Source organism: Arvicanthis niloticus, chromosome 3, assembly GCF_011762505.2.
Source record: "Arvicanthis niloticus isolate mArvNil1 chromosome 3, mArvNil1.pat.X, whole genome shotgun sequence".
Taxonomy (NCBI): Eukaryota; Metazoa; Chordata; class Mammalia; order Rodentia; family Muridae; genus Arvicanthis; species Arvicanthis niloticus.
Window position 1 is genome coordinate 21122140 of NC_047660.1, and position 16863 is coordinate 21139002.

The 16863-nt window shown below is 41.0% G+C and overlaps 1 protein-coding gene across 3 annotated transcripts in view; it reads left to right on the top strand.

The window, feature by feature from the left end:
- Tbc1d4 (TBC1 domain family member 4) overlaps nt 1–16863 on the top strand; it is a 162107-nt gene that overhangs the window by 94006 nt on the left and 51238 nt on the right. For all 3 annotated transcript variants that reach the window (XM_076930630.1, XM_076930629.1, XM_034498948.2), the window contains exons 2-5: nt 4379–4981; nt 7128–7217; nt 10384–10488; nt 15816–15948. In XM_076930630.1, the coding sequence (XP_076786745.1) occupies nt 4379–4981; nt 7128–7217; nt 10384–10488; nt 15816–15948 (931 nt within the window). The remainder of the gene's footprint in view (nt 1–4378; nt 4982–7127; nt 7218–10383; nt 10489–15815; nt 15949–16863) is intronic.

Here is a 16863-nt window from a genome sequence, read left to right on the forward strand (position 1 = left end):
AATATTTTCCCTCAGGGTTTATACATTTTAGTACTGTGGTGCCCACTTCTGGCTATTAGAAAAAGATTGATAATGAACCAATCCACTAGGCTGGCATCAATGGACCTAATTTATCTTTCAAAAGTGTTATTTTGTATAGTCTTAAGTTCTCATTTGCATTCATTTAAAAATATTTATGGAAGTCTATCTAAGCCCTGTTAGGAAAATGATCTCATACTATAGATTAATCTTCTCTTATCTGTGTCCATAAATTATTTATGCATTCGTAAAATTCATAAATTCTAGACACGATTGAAGAGCAGAAGAAAGGGGATAGTCATCAAAAATAAACTATCTCTTTTTCTTTTCTTTTTTTTTAAAAGCCAACATTTTGGTGCCTTCGTCAATCTGAGCAATCTGTGTATTTCTTGATTGCAGACTCAGGAAATACTTAACTTTTGAAGCAATTACGCTTGGGAAGTCTTCTCATTGGCCACACAGTGATGATGCAGACTTAAGGATCAGCACTAAAACTGCAGCTGGCTTGTTCAGAAGGAGAGGGACAGAGGGGGGAAGCGGGGAGGCCCTCAGTCTAGCATACTTCATACTGTCTGTGAAGACGCCGATTTCAGCTGGCTTCCTGATCAAAGGTATCTTTCCTTGGGGATTTTTGAAGGCCAGAGTTTTATCTTGGGTTTTCTGAAACTTTTTGTGTCTAAAGTTTAGACAGATGTGTGGTAGTGGTAGAATTGATGTTCTCTTGAGTTGGGCAAATTGTAATTTGAAAGTACCAGTATTTTTGGACGTGTGAAATAATCATGTTTAGTTGATGATAAATAGCAACACGCCATCAAAGGGGTGAGTAGTGCTTGAGGAGAAGCTGGAGAGATCTGGAGTGTGGATCGCAGTAATGCTTGAGTCTTGGTATTTGAATCCCTGAGTCCCTGGAGGTGTGACAGCAAAATACCAGTTAAAGGTGGCACTGGGCATTTTCTAAATGGCACCAGACACTTGAAAAAGCTCCCTTCCATGTATTATCTGTTAAATGATCATGCATCTCTGGAAATGAGTAATTGTAACAATGTAGACCTTTTCTGGCTTAATGTTAAAATGCTAAAGGTTTTTCTCTCCTTCCATTATTTTGACTGTAGAGACAGTCATAGATTTTGGCTCTCTGAGTGAGCATTTTCTGATCCTCTCTGACCTTTTCATTCTTGAGACAACTCTCCTTTGCAGAGGTGAAACACCACTCCCCAGTGGTAGCTGAGAAAACATCAGCAGAGCTGGCCAAAGGATATAAACTACCTAGTGTCTAGCAGGCTGGCATCTTCTCTAGTTTTGTTTCTGTTAGCGAGTAAATGTTACCCAGAATAAAAACGGTGCCTAGAATTAACTGTAGGTCTGAATCAGGCTGTGTGGGCTGCAGGCAGCATCTGAGCAGCAGAGATGTTTGTTGCCACAACACAAGTAACTGGAACGCATGGCTAGACTGTATGTGGCGGGGTGCTCTGCAGCATTTGGGGGTGTTCTGGAAACACATGGGTACTTCCTACTGTAAGTGAACAGTGAGCAGAGGGAGAAGCTGTGGTTCCCCAATTTTGAGGGGGCCATGTGTCCTGAATATAAGCACTCGTGCACACACACACACACACACACACACACACACACACACACACACACACGGTATTCATTCAAGTTCTGAGTCCAAGCTTTTCCTATTGGTCACAGAGAATAATTCTGGTAAGACACACATTAGATTTTTTTTCTCACATAAAACTCATGTGTCACAGTACAGGAAAGAGATGTTGGAAAGATGTTACACATGCTTGCACAGGGGACCCAAATTTATTCAGCAGAATTCATAGCTGCACAGATAAATACAAGCCATTTAGTACTGTGTTATAGGAGAATGCTATTAATTTACCGAACCAGGTCTGTACCAGTTCTGGAGAGAGCCAATGTTTCTGGTGTATTCCATAAGCACACACAGAAAAAGAACATCTGGTGTGTGTGCGTGTGCGTGTGCGTGTGTGTTTCTGTATGTGTGTGTGTCTGTGCCTATGTGTGTTTCTCTAGTAATTCATCTCTCTACTGTGGATACCTTACTGGCCTCACTGTAATGATAACAAACAGTGTCCTTTCTCATGTGGGATGGTTGTACAAGCAGGGGCTGTAGGGTGCTCAGTTTCCTTTTCTGTGTCTTTCACACAAGAAAAAGCCCACACAGAGCTGGACCACCCTTAGCTTGGTTTTGTGGTTAGTGTCTGTGGTCCAGGTCACTGAAGCTGTGGTGAATCATAGTCTGGGAGAAGATATTAAAGGCAATTGCAATCATTTTTATGGTGTAAACATGTTAAATTACTGGAAGGTTACATTACCCACTCAGTTTAGAATTCAGTATGGCAGGCTCTGCTTAGGTAAATGGAGCCCTTTACTGAATTTCACTGAGGTGTTGGGCCTTTTCTGTGGTCCCAGAGAAGAGTCCAGCAGCTGTAGCAGTTCAGTCACTGGCTCGGCTTTCACCGCAGAGCTCTCCGTTCTCCATAAAGAATAGTCCTGAGGGCTTGGCCAAAAGTGAGCTGGCTGTATGCAGTCTTACGTGTAGAATCTAACTCCGAGGCTATGCCCAAATTATTTAAGTGGTAGTAATAAGAATTTTTTTTTTAAAAGCACAAGTGCAAAAAGTTCCTACAAAGGCTGGAGAGATGGCTCAGAAGTTAAGAGCTTACTGTTCTTCCAGAGGACCCAGGTTTGATCCTTAACACCTACTTGGTGGCTTATAATCATTCGTAACTCCAGTTCAAGGGATCTGAAGCCCCCTTTGACCTTTGTAGGCATCAGTCACACATGCAATGCACATATATATGTATATGTATATATATATATGTGTGTATATATATATATATATAAATTTTGTGGGGACTAATACATATATATATATATATATTCTGACATGTCTATGTATATCAGAAACATTAGCCGTAGGTTATACATTTATATGTATAACCTACATATATATTATGTAGTATATAGTATATATACCATAGATCCTTGAGGTTTAGGGATTCTTGTGTTGATAATCAGATGAAGAGTGTTTCCTGAGTTTACAGAGTTGACAAGGAGGAATAGATTATTCTACTAAGGCTGTATTCTACCTACTGAAATACGTGTACTTTATAAAGTCAGGTCGAGTGTCAGCTGCTCACTCTCCAACACTGTGGGCTCCTCAGGTGATGTAAGCCTTGTCCTAAGATAGGGCTAAGCCTCTGAGATGTAGGTTAGCACAGACACCTGACATTATACTTGATGTGACAGAAGATCATGGGAAGTCACTGCAAAGACAGTATGGGGAGCTCACCCCACAGAGAATCTTCATATTTGCCTGCTGACACGTATATTGTTTTAAAACAGACTCTTCTGGCACTGAATCCTAAGTAACTGTGAACAAGAAGAAATCCTGGTCTTGACACATTCTCTAGAAGATTTAAGGACAAGACATACATGTTAAAATATGGAGCAACCCTCAGAATGATATGGCTGTTCCTTTTTCCTAAAGAATTTTGCAGGGACTCATACTTATACTTAGGATCTGCTACGCTCAAGGAATTATTCTATGTGCTTTGGAAGCTGGGGAAAAATAAAGACAGGCATCTCCATCCTTTGAAAACATAAATTCTATCTTTCTTTCATAATCAGGCCTACAGAACTGAAAAGATCTGGAGGCATGCTGGCTGTGTCCGGGCATGCGTGCGCACTGAGGTGGTGGACATTTGATCCCATCTAAGAAGCTGTTTAAGTTTCAGAAAATCCTGTCCTTTAATATTCCTGCAGAAGGTGTTTGAGCAGCGCAGCCCTCCTCCAGTTTAGTCCAGAGCGATTCTCCAGTAAAGCCTGTTGTTTAGTTTGCTAATCCTGATGAGGCGTCTGGTTTTACTTTGACTGTTGAACGCCAATTTATTCCAGTAGACGCACATTCCAGCTTTTACCTATGAGTAAAAGGTATCATTTATTGAAGGATCCGTGGCCTAAATAATCATGTTCTGTTTTGGACAAACTAGTACGTTTGTTATTTTTGAGCTAGTGTCTCACTCTATAGCCTAGGCTAGCCTCAAACTCATACAGCCTCCCCTGCCTCAGCCTGCCAAAGGGGTTCCAGGTATGAGTCACCGTTCTTGACCGATACTAGTATAGTTGAAGTGGGAAAATAGAATACTCTTTTTAAATTTCAGTTTTTCCTTGAAGCAGATTATTTCAGAGTAGTGTCACTTTGCCAACTCTGTCTCCTGTATGTAGGCGCTGCAGTACTTGAAAATCTATTCTGTGCGCGCTCAGCAGTTCAGGTAAACAGAAATGATCTTAGGACATGTCACTAAACAGAGGCCTTCAATTGTCTCCCCAGGTTCCAGATGTGATCAGTAGCATCAGGCAGTTATCCAAGGCCGCCATGAAGGAGGACTCCAAACCCAGCAAAGATAACGAGGATGCCTTCTACAACTCTCAGAAGTTCGAAGTGCTCTACTGTGGGCGGGTGATCGTGACCCATAAGAAGGCGCCCTCCAGCCTCATTGATGACTGCAAGGACAAGTTCAGCCTGCATGAGCAACAGCGACTGAAGCTGCTGGGCGAGAGAGGTGGTGACCCCGGGGATGAGATGGGAGTCTTTGAGGCTGAGTCTCCTGAGTCTCCGGATGACAGCTTGCCCGAGAAGGCAGATGGTACAATCAGCAGCCCCCGTGCCCTGCCCTCCCTGGCTAGCCTCCCTGCCTTGGCCAGCCAACCTGCACTAGCCAGCTCTCGAGTTTGCTTCCCAGAGAGGATTTTGGAGGACTGTGGCTTTGATGAACAGCAGGAGTTCCGATCTCGGTGCAGCAGTGTCACAGGCGTCATGCAAAAGAAGGTTCATGAGAACAACCAGAAAACACAGCCAAGAAGGAGGCACGCAAGCGCGCCCAGTCACGTGCAGCCCTCAGACTCCGAGAAGAATCGGACCATGCTCTTCCAGGTAGGCTGGCAGGGAGGTTTTGGCCTGCAACTTCTAAAGATGCTGGGCAGCTAGAGTTCCTTCCTGGTCAGTGCATGTGTGCGTGCGTGTGTGCGTGCATGCGTACGTGCGTACGTGCGTATGTGCGTATGTGTGTGTTATCCACATGTGCTTGGGCGCATGTGGAGGTCAGAGGACAACCTTCGGGTACCATTCCTTAGGCATCATCCACCTTGTTTTGTTTCGAGGCAGGTTCCCAGGTTACCTGTCTCTTCTTTTTCAGCACTGACCTTACAAGCACTTGACTACGTCATGCGTTGCTTTGCTTTTCGTTGAGCTGCTTTCTTTTTTCTTTTTTAAAAACTGGACTCTGGGAATTGTCCTCTTGCTGCATTTGAGAGACTAAGCTATCCTCCCAGTAGTCCTGCCCCATCTTTCTCTCCTCTCTTTCTGCTTACCCCAGTAGCCACAGCAAACACTTCTACCTTCGTTTTTCTCCTCACAAGGCAGAAGAATCAGAGAAAGAAGACAGAGGCATCATGGACCCCAGAGAGGCAGAGAGAATGAAAGACTTCTCTTAACTTCTGAGATGAATCATGCAACGGATACTAGGTGTCTGTCACCCGTGTCTGGCTTGGGTTGACTCCTAAATACATTTTTAAAATAAAACTAGAGTCTTAGTAATTATTTTATGGTGTGGATCTTGGGAAGCAGGTTATGGCGTGGAACAGAACAGAGTGAGTTCTTCCAGAGAAAGAGTTGCAGGGACTTACAGATGCCGTTCACAGAGTACACTGACTTACTCTGCCACCAGAAACGGAACAGTAAAGAAGTACCATTGGCTGGATAATTCACTCGGTCAATTATTAAGTCACTTGATACAGCTACATTCAAAGTAAAAGATCATTTTCTGTGTGAGAGAGGGGGAGAGAAGAGGTTCATGGTGTATGCAGATGTGTCTGGAACTGATGTCACACGAAGTTAGGTAGTATCCCTTATTACTCTCTGCCCTATTCCTTTGAACCTAGAATTCTTTTATCAGGTGGGCTGGCAGACAGCAAGACTGTCGTTCTCTCATGTCTGCCCCCTGCAGTGCAAGTATCTACAAGACTAAGACCACCTTGTTAAGTGGGTGCTGGGACCCGAACTCACATCCCCATGTTTGTATAGTTCTTAGCTGCTGGGACACAGATTTTTAGTCCCTTTGTGAGATAACTTTTTATTTAAAAAATAGTTTAAAAATGTACAGGGTCATGGGAAATGTCATTTCACTTACAAGATGGAATATGGGGAATATTTGGCTATCATCGGCTTGTTTTGTGTGTGTGTGTGTGCGTGTGTATGTGTGTGTGTGTGAGTGTGTGTGTGTGTGCGTGTGTGGTCTTGTAAAGTCCCCATCTAGGCTTGTGGTCAGAGTGGCTCTGGCTTTTCTGTAGTGTGTGTGAAGTCAGTTTGCCCTCTTCTTTGGGCTGCCTGAGTTGTTCTGAACCAGTTATAGGTCTTTCTGTTAGCCATTTGGGACATCTATTTTCTAAAACTGTAGCTAAGCTCAGTCCTGTATACATCATTTTATTGACGACATTTGAGAACATCTGATAATGCAGGTTAATAACTGATGACTTAAGATTCATGATTTGACTTAAGGTTGCATATTGACAAAGTTTTGTTTTCGAATCATTTATTTTATGTGTATGAGTGTTTTGCCTGCATATGTCATATATGTAAGTATACCGTGTTTCTGTCTGGTACCTGCTGAGGTTGGAAGAGGCCATCAGATCCCCCAAAACTGAAGTTATAGACAGTTGTGAACTACCAGGGAATTGAACCTGAGTCCTCTGCAAGAGCAATATGTGCTTTTAACTGCTGAGCCAACTCACCAGCCCCAGGTTGCATATTTTTGAAAAGGAATTAATTTCTTAATTTCTTTAAATCCTTTTAAAAAAAGATTTCTATTCTTTTCTTGAATTGTAGAATCTAAGGTCGCTTAATTTTCTGACAAAGGAAAGAAATGTGTTGAGACAGCTGATTTTGGGTTGAATTATCTGGTGGAACACAATCGAAATAGGTTTGTCTGGGCCACATCATGGAATGGGTGTTGTTGCATTGCCAAGTACGATCTAGGTCCTCCAGAGCTTAAATAATTGGAGTACTTTCCTTCCCTTTAAAGGTCGGCCGCTTTGAAATTAACCTCATCAGTCCAGACACTAAATCAGTTGTGCTTGAGAAGAATTTCAAAGACATCTCCTCTTGTTCTCAGGTATGTATCACATCATAGCACAGTGACTGAAGAAACCAATTGTCATGTTCCAGAATTAGCCACAACAGCTGGGCCTACATAGATCATGTTATTGTTTTTAATGTTAAGCATTTTCTTTCCTGTCATTGCCCCTCCCTTTCTTTCCCTGAGCCATGAACCTAGGACTTTTCTTACACATGATGGGACAGTTGACCCATCAGTGAGTCCTAATTTAAGGAAAAACATTAACATTTATTAATTTAGCCCTTACAATTAAAACGTATTCCTGTGTTTGTCTCTATGACAACAGACTCTTTCCCAGGACCTCAGTGTCTGCCATCCACTTTTCACTCAGCTCTCTGACTTGGTGATGTTTCATCCAGTCCCTTCCGCTGGAGGCAGTTTTGTGGTGGTGAATTCTTCTGAAAATACCTCACAGTGAGAGCATTCCTCAGACTCTTGGGCTGTGGGTCTTGTGGGCGTCACCAAGATATATTTGTTCTTTATCCCACAGCATGTGATAAAAGGAGAAGTAGTCTTTTCAGTGTGTCACCATAAATGATAGATTTTGAAAAGAATCCTTTGGAACTTTCATTTTTTTAAATTTTTTTACTCCATAAAATAAAACTTATGACTTCAAAAATAATAACCGATAGAAACAAATGTGTATAATATTAGTCATCAACTATAGTAATGTTCTTCAACATCTACCCCAAAGTTTGAGCTAGCTAAATATATTGTAAACACGTCAGCCAAGAAGGTGTATTTAAGTCAAAATGTGGAAAGGTTACATATTCAAAGACAACTCTGTGGGATGAAGAATTAATTACCTTTTGTTTTTGTCCTGTGACTTATATCAAGTGACTTATATAACAAGTGCTTTAAAAGAATGTGTATTTTACAGGGTCTCTACATTTGATGTTGAAAATATGAGGTGGAAAGATAGCTCGTCTGTTAAAGACAAAGGGTCATACTTCTAAACATAGAAAAATCATACATGTTTTATATATCATGTTTATTTGAATTTTGGAGTCAACTTACTTTTCGTGTGGCATTATGACTTTCTTTTGATGACAAGAATTGTTTTATTAGTTGTTCGCTTTAGTTAATCTATCGTCATTTCTAATACCTTGTTTTGATATTGTTCCTGAAATAGGAAGTCTTGTTGGCTTAAACATTTTCTACTCTGGCAACTTAGAGAACAGTAGCATTTGAACATAGGAAGGTTTATCTTGCAAACTTTGAAATTCTTATTTAAGAAACAGAAATTTTGTGGGTATATGAGTTTACGCCCTAAAATACTTATTAAGTATTCATGCAGTTGTCTGTTTATGGGAAGGTCCCCACAAAATCCCAAGTCTTCTAGGGGCTGGTGACTCATGGTGAGAACATATCTCATTTGGTGGGACATTAGATGCTTATGTAGTCCTTAGGTGCTCAGTACACATGGCCACTGTGAATGAGCCTGTCTCTATAGCTGGCCTTGTTCCAAGTGCCACAGTGAAAGTGATAGTCACCCATGTTTAACTCAATGCCAAGGGGCATCCTTTAAGGCAGCACCTCCTGCCTCTACTTTCCCTAAGCTGCCCAGGAAGTATGCATCAACTTGCATTGAATATCCAAATGAACATAAGCACACACAAAGACAAAGGCGGATGTGGAAGTTCGAATATGATCTCCTTTTTCCATGTATTAATGACAAGCTCTGAGTTATGATATTTTGGTTCAGGAAACAGTCAGCAACAAGGAAGCTTTCACCGCAGTGGCTGGCCAGCCCCTTTTCTCCACTCGGTCTTATAACTTCCTTGCAGGAGATGAATGGATACAAGGTAGCCGTGTTCAGTAACTGGCCTGCTTCTGAGTCCCTTCCACTTACAAGTGTTTCTTTCTTTGAAAGGGCAGTGGTGTGACTGTTTTCCTGGTCATTATGGGAGACAGGGAGTGCTTTTTTTTTTTTTTTTTTTTCTCCTGGAAGCATTGTCAACATCTGAAGACTCACTGAGCTAATGAGGACCTATGAGGTCCCCACTTAGCGCTAAGCCAGAACTAAAAGCTCTTTCTCCAGAGTTGTGCCAGGTGCAGTTCATTTGACCTGACTTACAGCCTCACCTCAGCTGATTTCTCTTTTGCCATGTCCACTGGATAGACTGAGTATAGCATAGCAGGAAAGAGCCGTGGTCACTCGTGGGAGAACACTCTTGGAGCCCCCACAGCAGCTTGTCGGCTCTCACACCTTTCTCAAAGTGGGCGCCATTTTGTTATTTTGTAATGAAACCAACCAACAAGGAGGAGGAGGACGACGACTACAACAACAACAACAACAACAACAACAACAACAACAACAACCAGTAACAACAGCAACCAGGAACCTTAGAGACAGTTTTCAGCAACTGAGCAGGGTATCTCAAACCTAAGTCATTAGCTGAGCCAAAATTTAAGTGCAAATTTGTCCCCCAGGACTGTTTTCTTTTTATTTGAATTTAGGTGGTATGAGACACACTTAGTATTTTCCATCAACTTAGTTTCTACCTTCTAACTTTATGTGGATTCCAGGGAGTGAACCCAGGTTTCTAGGCTTGTATACCAAGTGAATTCACTGCTGAGCCATCTCATCCCAAAGGCTGAAGTTTTAATTAAAGTAAATCTAGCTGAAATCCTCATCTTAGGTAAAGTACAGTAATTTGTGAATATGGAAATTAGTACCTGCAATAATGAACAGATGAGTGAATATGAATATCAATCTTTCTTTATGATACTCCCTTGAGGATCTATAAATTGACACATGTTCCAGCAAGTTCCATACCAACTTTATAGAATTGTATATTTAATTTGAGAATTGTCACTTATACTTTTCCTGAGATTTGTGGCTCCACATAGTGTAGGAAGGATTTTATGGTGAGTCATTGATTGTTGTTCTAGGACAATACATTGAAAACTCATTATAGGCAAACAGCATGTTTTCATTATTAGAAGTGGATCACGGTAGCACAGAAAGCAAAGGGTCTGAGTGGATGTCTCCCTTTATCTGTTGCACTAAGGAGTATCCTGTGAGCCTGCTATGACACTGTGTCTCTGTCTCATTGCCATGACAGAGAAATTTGTAGACTTAGGAAAGTGTAGAAACCACGTCGATCATTGCAGAACAGATTCCCATAAGCACTGCTTGCGTTTCTTTCCCTTCATCTAGGGAATAAAGCATGTCGATCACTTTGGCTTTATCTGTCGGGAGTCTTCGGAGCCCGGGCTGAGCCAGTACATCTGTTACGTGTTCCAGTGTGCCAACGAATCTCTGGTAAGTGGGCTGCCACCTCCTGGGTGCCTCTGCCAGTGGATACCCCCTCTGTCTTACAGAAGCCTCATCTGTTGGTGACCAGTCTCCAATGAGGAAAAAGGCCACCTAGAGAGATGTCCATACTCTGGAAGGATGCACAAGAGTAGAGAGCCACAGAAGGTCGGCATGGCACTTTTAGGTGTAGGCACTCTCCTGGCTTTAACAGACAGTATTGTATAACCATGGTTTTGTTTGTGTGTGGGTTTTTTTTTTTTTTTTTTTTTTTTTTTTGGGGGGGGGTGGAGGGGGAAGAAAAGACTACAAACAGGAGAAAAGCTGCTATGTTTCCTGTTGCTTAAAGACAGCAACAAAAGGACTAATCTCTTTTCTTTGTGGACATAGAATCAGAAATTAGACAATAGTCCCATCAAGAGAGTAAAGAACTTGTCTTAGTTTTCAAAACACTTCATTTATTTTGTTTCTTTGGAATTTGCAAGTTCGTTTTCCCCTAGCCTTCCTTATTCCTCTCTGTTTGAGAAGAACTGTGTAAGGCAGACTTGGAAATACATCTGGTCAAGAAATATGTTGATTTTTTTTCCTCAATGTTTTTTTTTTTGTTGTTTTTCCACACACACAGCCTTCTCTTTCATTGTAATATAAACCTACAGAGGTCTATATCACCACTATTAGATGAATTTATGGAAAAATATTAATTTTTATATTTTTAGTATGTGAATGTGTACACGTTTGTGTAAGCAAGGATGTTGCATGTATTTATGTGTGTGCACATGTACATGTATGTACATGTATGCATACATGTACGTGTATGCATGGAGATCAGAGGACAATCTTGGGCATTATCATCAGGAATGTCTATTTTCTTTGTGGTCCTTGTGGTGGTTTGTATATGCTTGGCCCAGGGAGTGGCACTGTTAGAAGGTGTGGCCCTGTTGGAGTAGGTGTGTCACTGTGGTTGTGGGCTTTAAGATCCTCATCCTAGCTCCCTGGAAGCCAGTCTTCCACTAGCAGCCTTCAGATGAAGATGTAGGACTCTCAGCTCCTTCTGCACCATGCCATGTTCCCACCTTGATGATACTGGACTGAACCTCTGAACCTGTAAGCCAGCCTCAAATATATGTTGTCCTTTATAAGACTTGTCTTGGTCATGGTGTCTGTTCATAGCAGTAAAACCCTAACTAAGACAGTCATCAATTAGGCTGGGCTAGCTAGCCGGTGAGCTGCAGGGACCCTCCTGTCTCCACCTCCCTCTCCAGCACAGAAATTGTAAACTCAGCTACCACACCCAGCATTTTAACATGGTTGTAGAAATTTAACTCAATTTTGTAAGTTAAGTACTTTACCAAATGAGCTAAATCTCAGCCCATCACCCCAATTTTCTTAAACATACTTCTCCTACCAGCAAGTTCCCCATAACAATGGTTTCAGGCCACACTGTGTGCTTCCTGGCACTTAACTCTGACCTTCACATGCCTGATAAGAACATCCAGATACTGAAGACCTGGGAGTGAGCTGGCACAAAGGTGCTTTCTGACCCCTGACCTCTGGGTCTCCAGCTTTCTCTCTAGGGAATAAGAAATGCCTGTTCTAGAAACTTACATTTGAACTTCATTTTTCCCCCTCTAGATAATTAATGTTATTTAGTAAATATCCAGGTAAATGGATTCTAGTTAGGGTCCAGGACTGAACTTTGAGGGAGTCGTCCTTAGATGGTCATAGTGGGCAGCTTGATGCTTGGCTGTGCACACCCTGCTCGTGGCTCTTCAGTTAGGCAGGCTCCTCTTCTTGCTGTCCTTCATGCTTTTGACCTTTTTATGACTGAATGATCACATTGTTCATAAACTCAGAGGCTGTCCTGGTCCAGGACAATCAGAGATGCTCACTGTATCCTTTGCTCAGGGGGGAGAACTTGGTAAAACCCACGTATTTATGGTCATGTTTTCAGGCTTTATTTCATTTTTAGGGCTTGGTTGGTTTTGTTTGTTTTAAAAACTGCCAGTAGCAATAGAAGATGTGGCCTAGGAAGCCTTTCCGTGTCCATACTCTGGCCGGTGCCACAGACCATGCTGGATGTTTGTGCCTTCTTGTTCCACGAGGCACTATCGGGCTTAGTTTGGGTCTCATTATTTTTGAGAATGTGCAAGCTAAGATCTTTTAAGGGCCCTCCATTCAAGTTTTATCAGTCAGATGCTTAACCGCAACATGTGGCACTGGAACTGCAAGTCAGAAGTAAAATCCAATGTGTACTTCCTGTGAAATAGTGGGTGACTGGGCCCTGACCAATAGAACAGAAGAGTCAAGTCAGTAACACCAGTGGGAGCAGCTTCATTAGTGAGTGGGTTGGCAGTTGTAGGAGACAAAATATTCCGGATCACACATGCTGATGGGTTTTCTTGGAGCACCAACTCTACACAGTTACCGTTTCCTTTTGCTTCTTTGTAACAACTGCAATGAGTTTGTGAACCGAACAGTTCTAGGATGGCTTCAGCCAGGCTAGGCACTGGCTGAGATGCTGCCTTCTGGCTTCTTCTTACCATAGGGAGAAGGTTAATATTGTCTCACAAATGCTTAAGTTTTATAGAAAATTATCATTTCTTCAACGCTCTTTCTCCAAATTGATTGAAAGAATGTCAAAAAAGGTTATATTTACTAATAAACAACCCTCATAAACTCCAAACACATATAGAAAATATTCAATTACAGTATAATTAAGTAAGTTAAAGAAGAATAAAAGATCTATGCTACTCTTGATTTAGAGTTTATGTGAATTTAACCTTTAGTGATATAAATAAGAATATTTCTAATAAAATATTGGTATACTGATTGAAGAATAATCTGAAAGTTATCTTTCATATCTGATGTGGATGAAAAAATAAATCTTTAGTATATGAGGAACAAACATTGTGTGGAGAACGGATAGGGACGGGGTCCAGTTTGGGGATTCTGTGGGAGGTGGTGCGGAAGACAGACTGATGTTGTAAGAAACAGAACTGATTTATAAACGCTTTTTATTTGAACAAAAATACAAGTGTTGATATTGTTGGCCTCAGAACAGGAGGCATGGGACATGGCTGGGCATAGGACCAGTGGCATGAGCATTCAAACACAGGGTGGGTGTGCTTCAGAGGCTCAGATTTAACACGTACAGGGACCGCTCCATCGTGTGACTAGTTAGCCTCTTCAGCTGAGTGTTGCCTTATGTTGGCAGTTGTTAAAATGCTGGTATTCATCGGGTACCTTGAAACATTGAAGGCACTTTCTAGCAAAAGATGGCTGTATGCTCTTCAGTTATTTTTTCTCTAAAATGTAATATAATGCTTAAACTTGGTATATTATCTCTATAGATATTATCTTCACTATAGACTGTATAGACTGTCTTATTATTAATATGAATGAACTTTTTCTGTCTGATCTCATGCTGTTTGGAGAGACGGGAACTGTGCCAGCTTGTGACTGCCAAGAATGCTTGCTTTTTTTTCATGTGACTGACAGTTGTGCCTGCCCATTTGCTTTTGCCCCTTTGACATGACCCGTGATGTTTTCCTTGTATTTATAATGCCCTGATGAGAAATTTTAAGTGCACTAACCTTGTGACAGAATTTATAGGCTGTCTGAAAAAGTGTTGGGTTTTAGAAAAGGAAACATGTAATATTTTGTAAGTTACATGGAGTTTTTAATAGTATTTTAATAGTATTTGTGGTAAAGAGACATTAGAAGTCACATTTTAGTCATATTAAAACGGCTTCTTGTTTCATCTGAAAATAGAGAAGAAAACACAGATATCCAATATTTCTACAGGAAATGCTTCACAAGGAACATTTAAGAAACAAACACCACACACACACAAACACACACACACACACACACACACACACAGAGAGAGAGAGAGAGAGAGAGAGAGAGAGAGAGAGAGAGAGAGAGAGAGAGAGAGAAACACATAGTATTTATATGTAAGGAATTTGTATATGTTATATATTTAATGTACAAATTATATGATATATGTTAATCCATTGACAGCCCCTGCAGTGTCTGACATGAGAAACAAGAAATGGAATAAGGAAACATATGCATAAATAATTAAATTTCTTTTAAATAGGAAACTAGGTAAATGTAATAAAGATACAAAGGCATTAAATACTTTTAGTTCTAAAAATGGGAAAATTTTATTTTTTAATTGTAGTATAAACTGACAGTTTAGGAAAATCCATATTTATAGAGTGTTGTAAAATTATCCCTATGCTTCTCTGAGGCTCGCCATATCATGAAGTACAACAACGATGATGGCAGGTTGCTTAGGTTTTTGAAGTCTCCTTTCAGTTTTTCCGGGCTAGTAAAGTTTTTGTTCCCAGGTTCCTCTTATCTTCAAGTAAAGAAGTAGACTAATATTCCTTTAGAGCAACTTATTCCCAGACTTGGCTATGGAAGAAAGGGAAGAACATAGTGGAGACATATTGTGCTAGACATGAAAGGAGGCTTTGCTTACCAGACCTGGTTGAGATGAGACCATTGGGATCCAACATCTCTGCCATGAGGGTTTTAGAATTTTACCAGAATCCTACAAAATATGGGGCCATCTTCCCTTCCATCAGTGACTAAATCACAGAGAAGGTGCTCAAGCTTGAGGAAGATGAAGAGTAACTAGGATACTAGATAGTTGGTTCCGATGCTGGCCCAGTTCAAGAGCAATGCAGAAAACAGGCTGAGCATTCTGGGCTGCTGGCCCCATAGTGCAAGAACCAGTTCTTAGGAGTTTAGATGCAAGAAGTTAGAATCACAAATTATAAGTAAGATGGTAATAAATCAGACAGTGTAATCACAAGGCCAACAGTACTCATAGATTTCCCCACTGGTATTTAATTTGAGATTATTTATCCTCAGAGCTCTACTCAAACCGAGCTTTGTTTACACTAAGAACAACCTAGAAGAATAGGGTGCCTATTAACACAATTTAACATGACTCTAATTTGTTGTTCCCAATATATACACAAGGAAACTTCCAAAGAGATGTTTTATCTGATAAGTCATTTAATTAAGCAAAGACTTGATCTGCTAATTAAACTGTCTGTGATAGTGTAGCCGCCTGTGGGACTTGAAAATAGCATCCAATAATAGACCCATATTATATGCCACAGACTGCAGTGGTCTTATTTCATCTAGCTCTTAATTATATGGATGAAAGATCTGACTTCAGCTTGGTTAGTCATCAGAATTCTATTATTTATTATTTAGTCAGCCATTTATAAAGGCTCACATTGCTGTTGAGTTTTTTTTTTTTTAATGTTTCTGTGAAAGCCAATTTTTATAGACGCAAGTTTTGTTTCTTCTTGTAGGTGGATGAGGTCATGCTGACTCTCAAGCAAGCTTTCAGCACCGCTGCTGCGCTGCAGAGTGCCAAGACTCAGATCAAGCTGTGTGAGGCCTGCCCCATGCACTCTTTGCATAAGCTCTGTGAGAGAATCGAAGGTACCATAGAACATGGCCTTGGCAGGAGACGAGTTTGCTTTGGCATCTTGACACACTGAAGTCCCCACTGTTATTGAGTAGTTCTTTGTTTCTCTGTGAACAAGAACCCCCAGAGCGTTTCTCAAGCCTAGTCACACTCAAACTCTACTGTGCTATCAGTCGCTTCTGCATGCTTGCCTTTCTCCCTTTCCTTCTGAAGGCAAACTCAAGCCAAGAGCTTGTATTTCCCACAGTTCTTATGTCTGGCTGTATGTGTGCACAGTGGGAACTGAGAAAACATTTGCTGAGTGAGGGTAGAGACACAAACTCTGAAGACTGTTCGGTTGTTCCTTTTGTTTTCTCTCTATCACTTCGTGATATATTCCTTTATTCTGAAAGTTGAGAACTGTAGCAAAACTTGCTTGGTTTTTAGGATCTTTGGAAGAGTTAGGATAATCTGTGCTGTAACGGATGGAAACAGGGCAAACTCCACAGTACGGCTGATGCACTCACTGTGGATTCTGGTTCTGAGTTCTATCCCATAGGTACCAAACAACACGTGCTTAGATGTACATTTACTGAATATCCACACAACTCTATGATCTAAAACTATTTCAAACTAATATTCAGATCTAAAAGGTTATAAGGGTGATTTTTAAAGAGTAGTTATTATTTTACAATGTAGGAAACATTTGCCAAATGGAGTGTATATGTCCAAATTGAACGTGTGTGTGTGTGTGTGTGTGTGTGTGTGTGTGTGTGTGTGATTTGTAGGAGTAGTAAACTGTACAGAGGGAGAGAGACCTTCCACTTAGCTATTCATAAGATAGTCCAGCTGGATCCAAGAAAGTCCTCAATGCACACAAACCAAATAAAAGTAAGCATTAAAAGAGAAAAGCATTTTTATTCCTGAAAGATGAAAAAGCTGTATTCAGA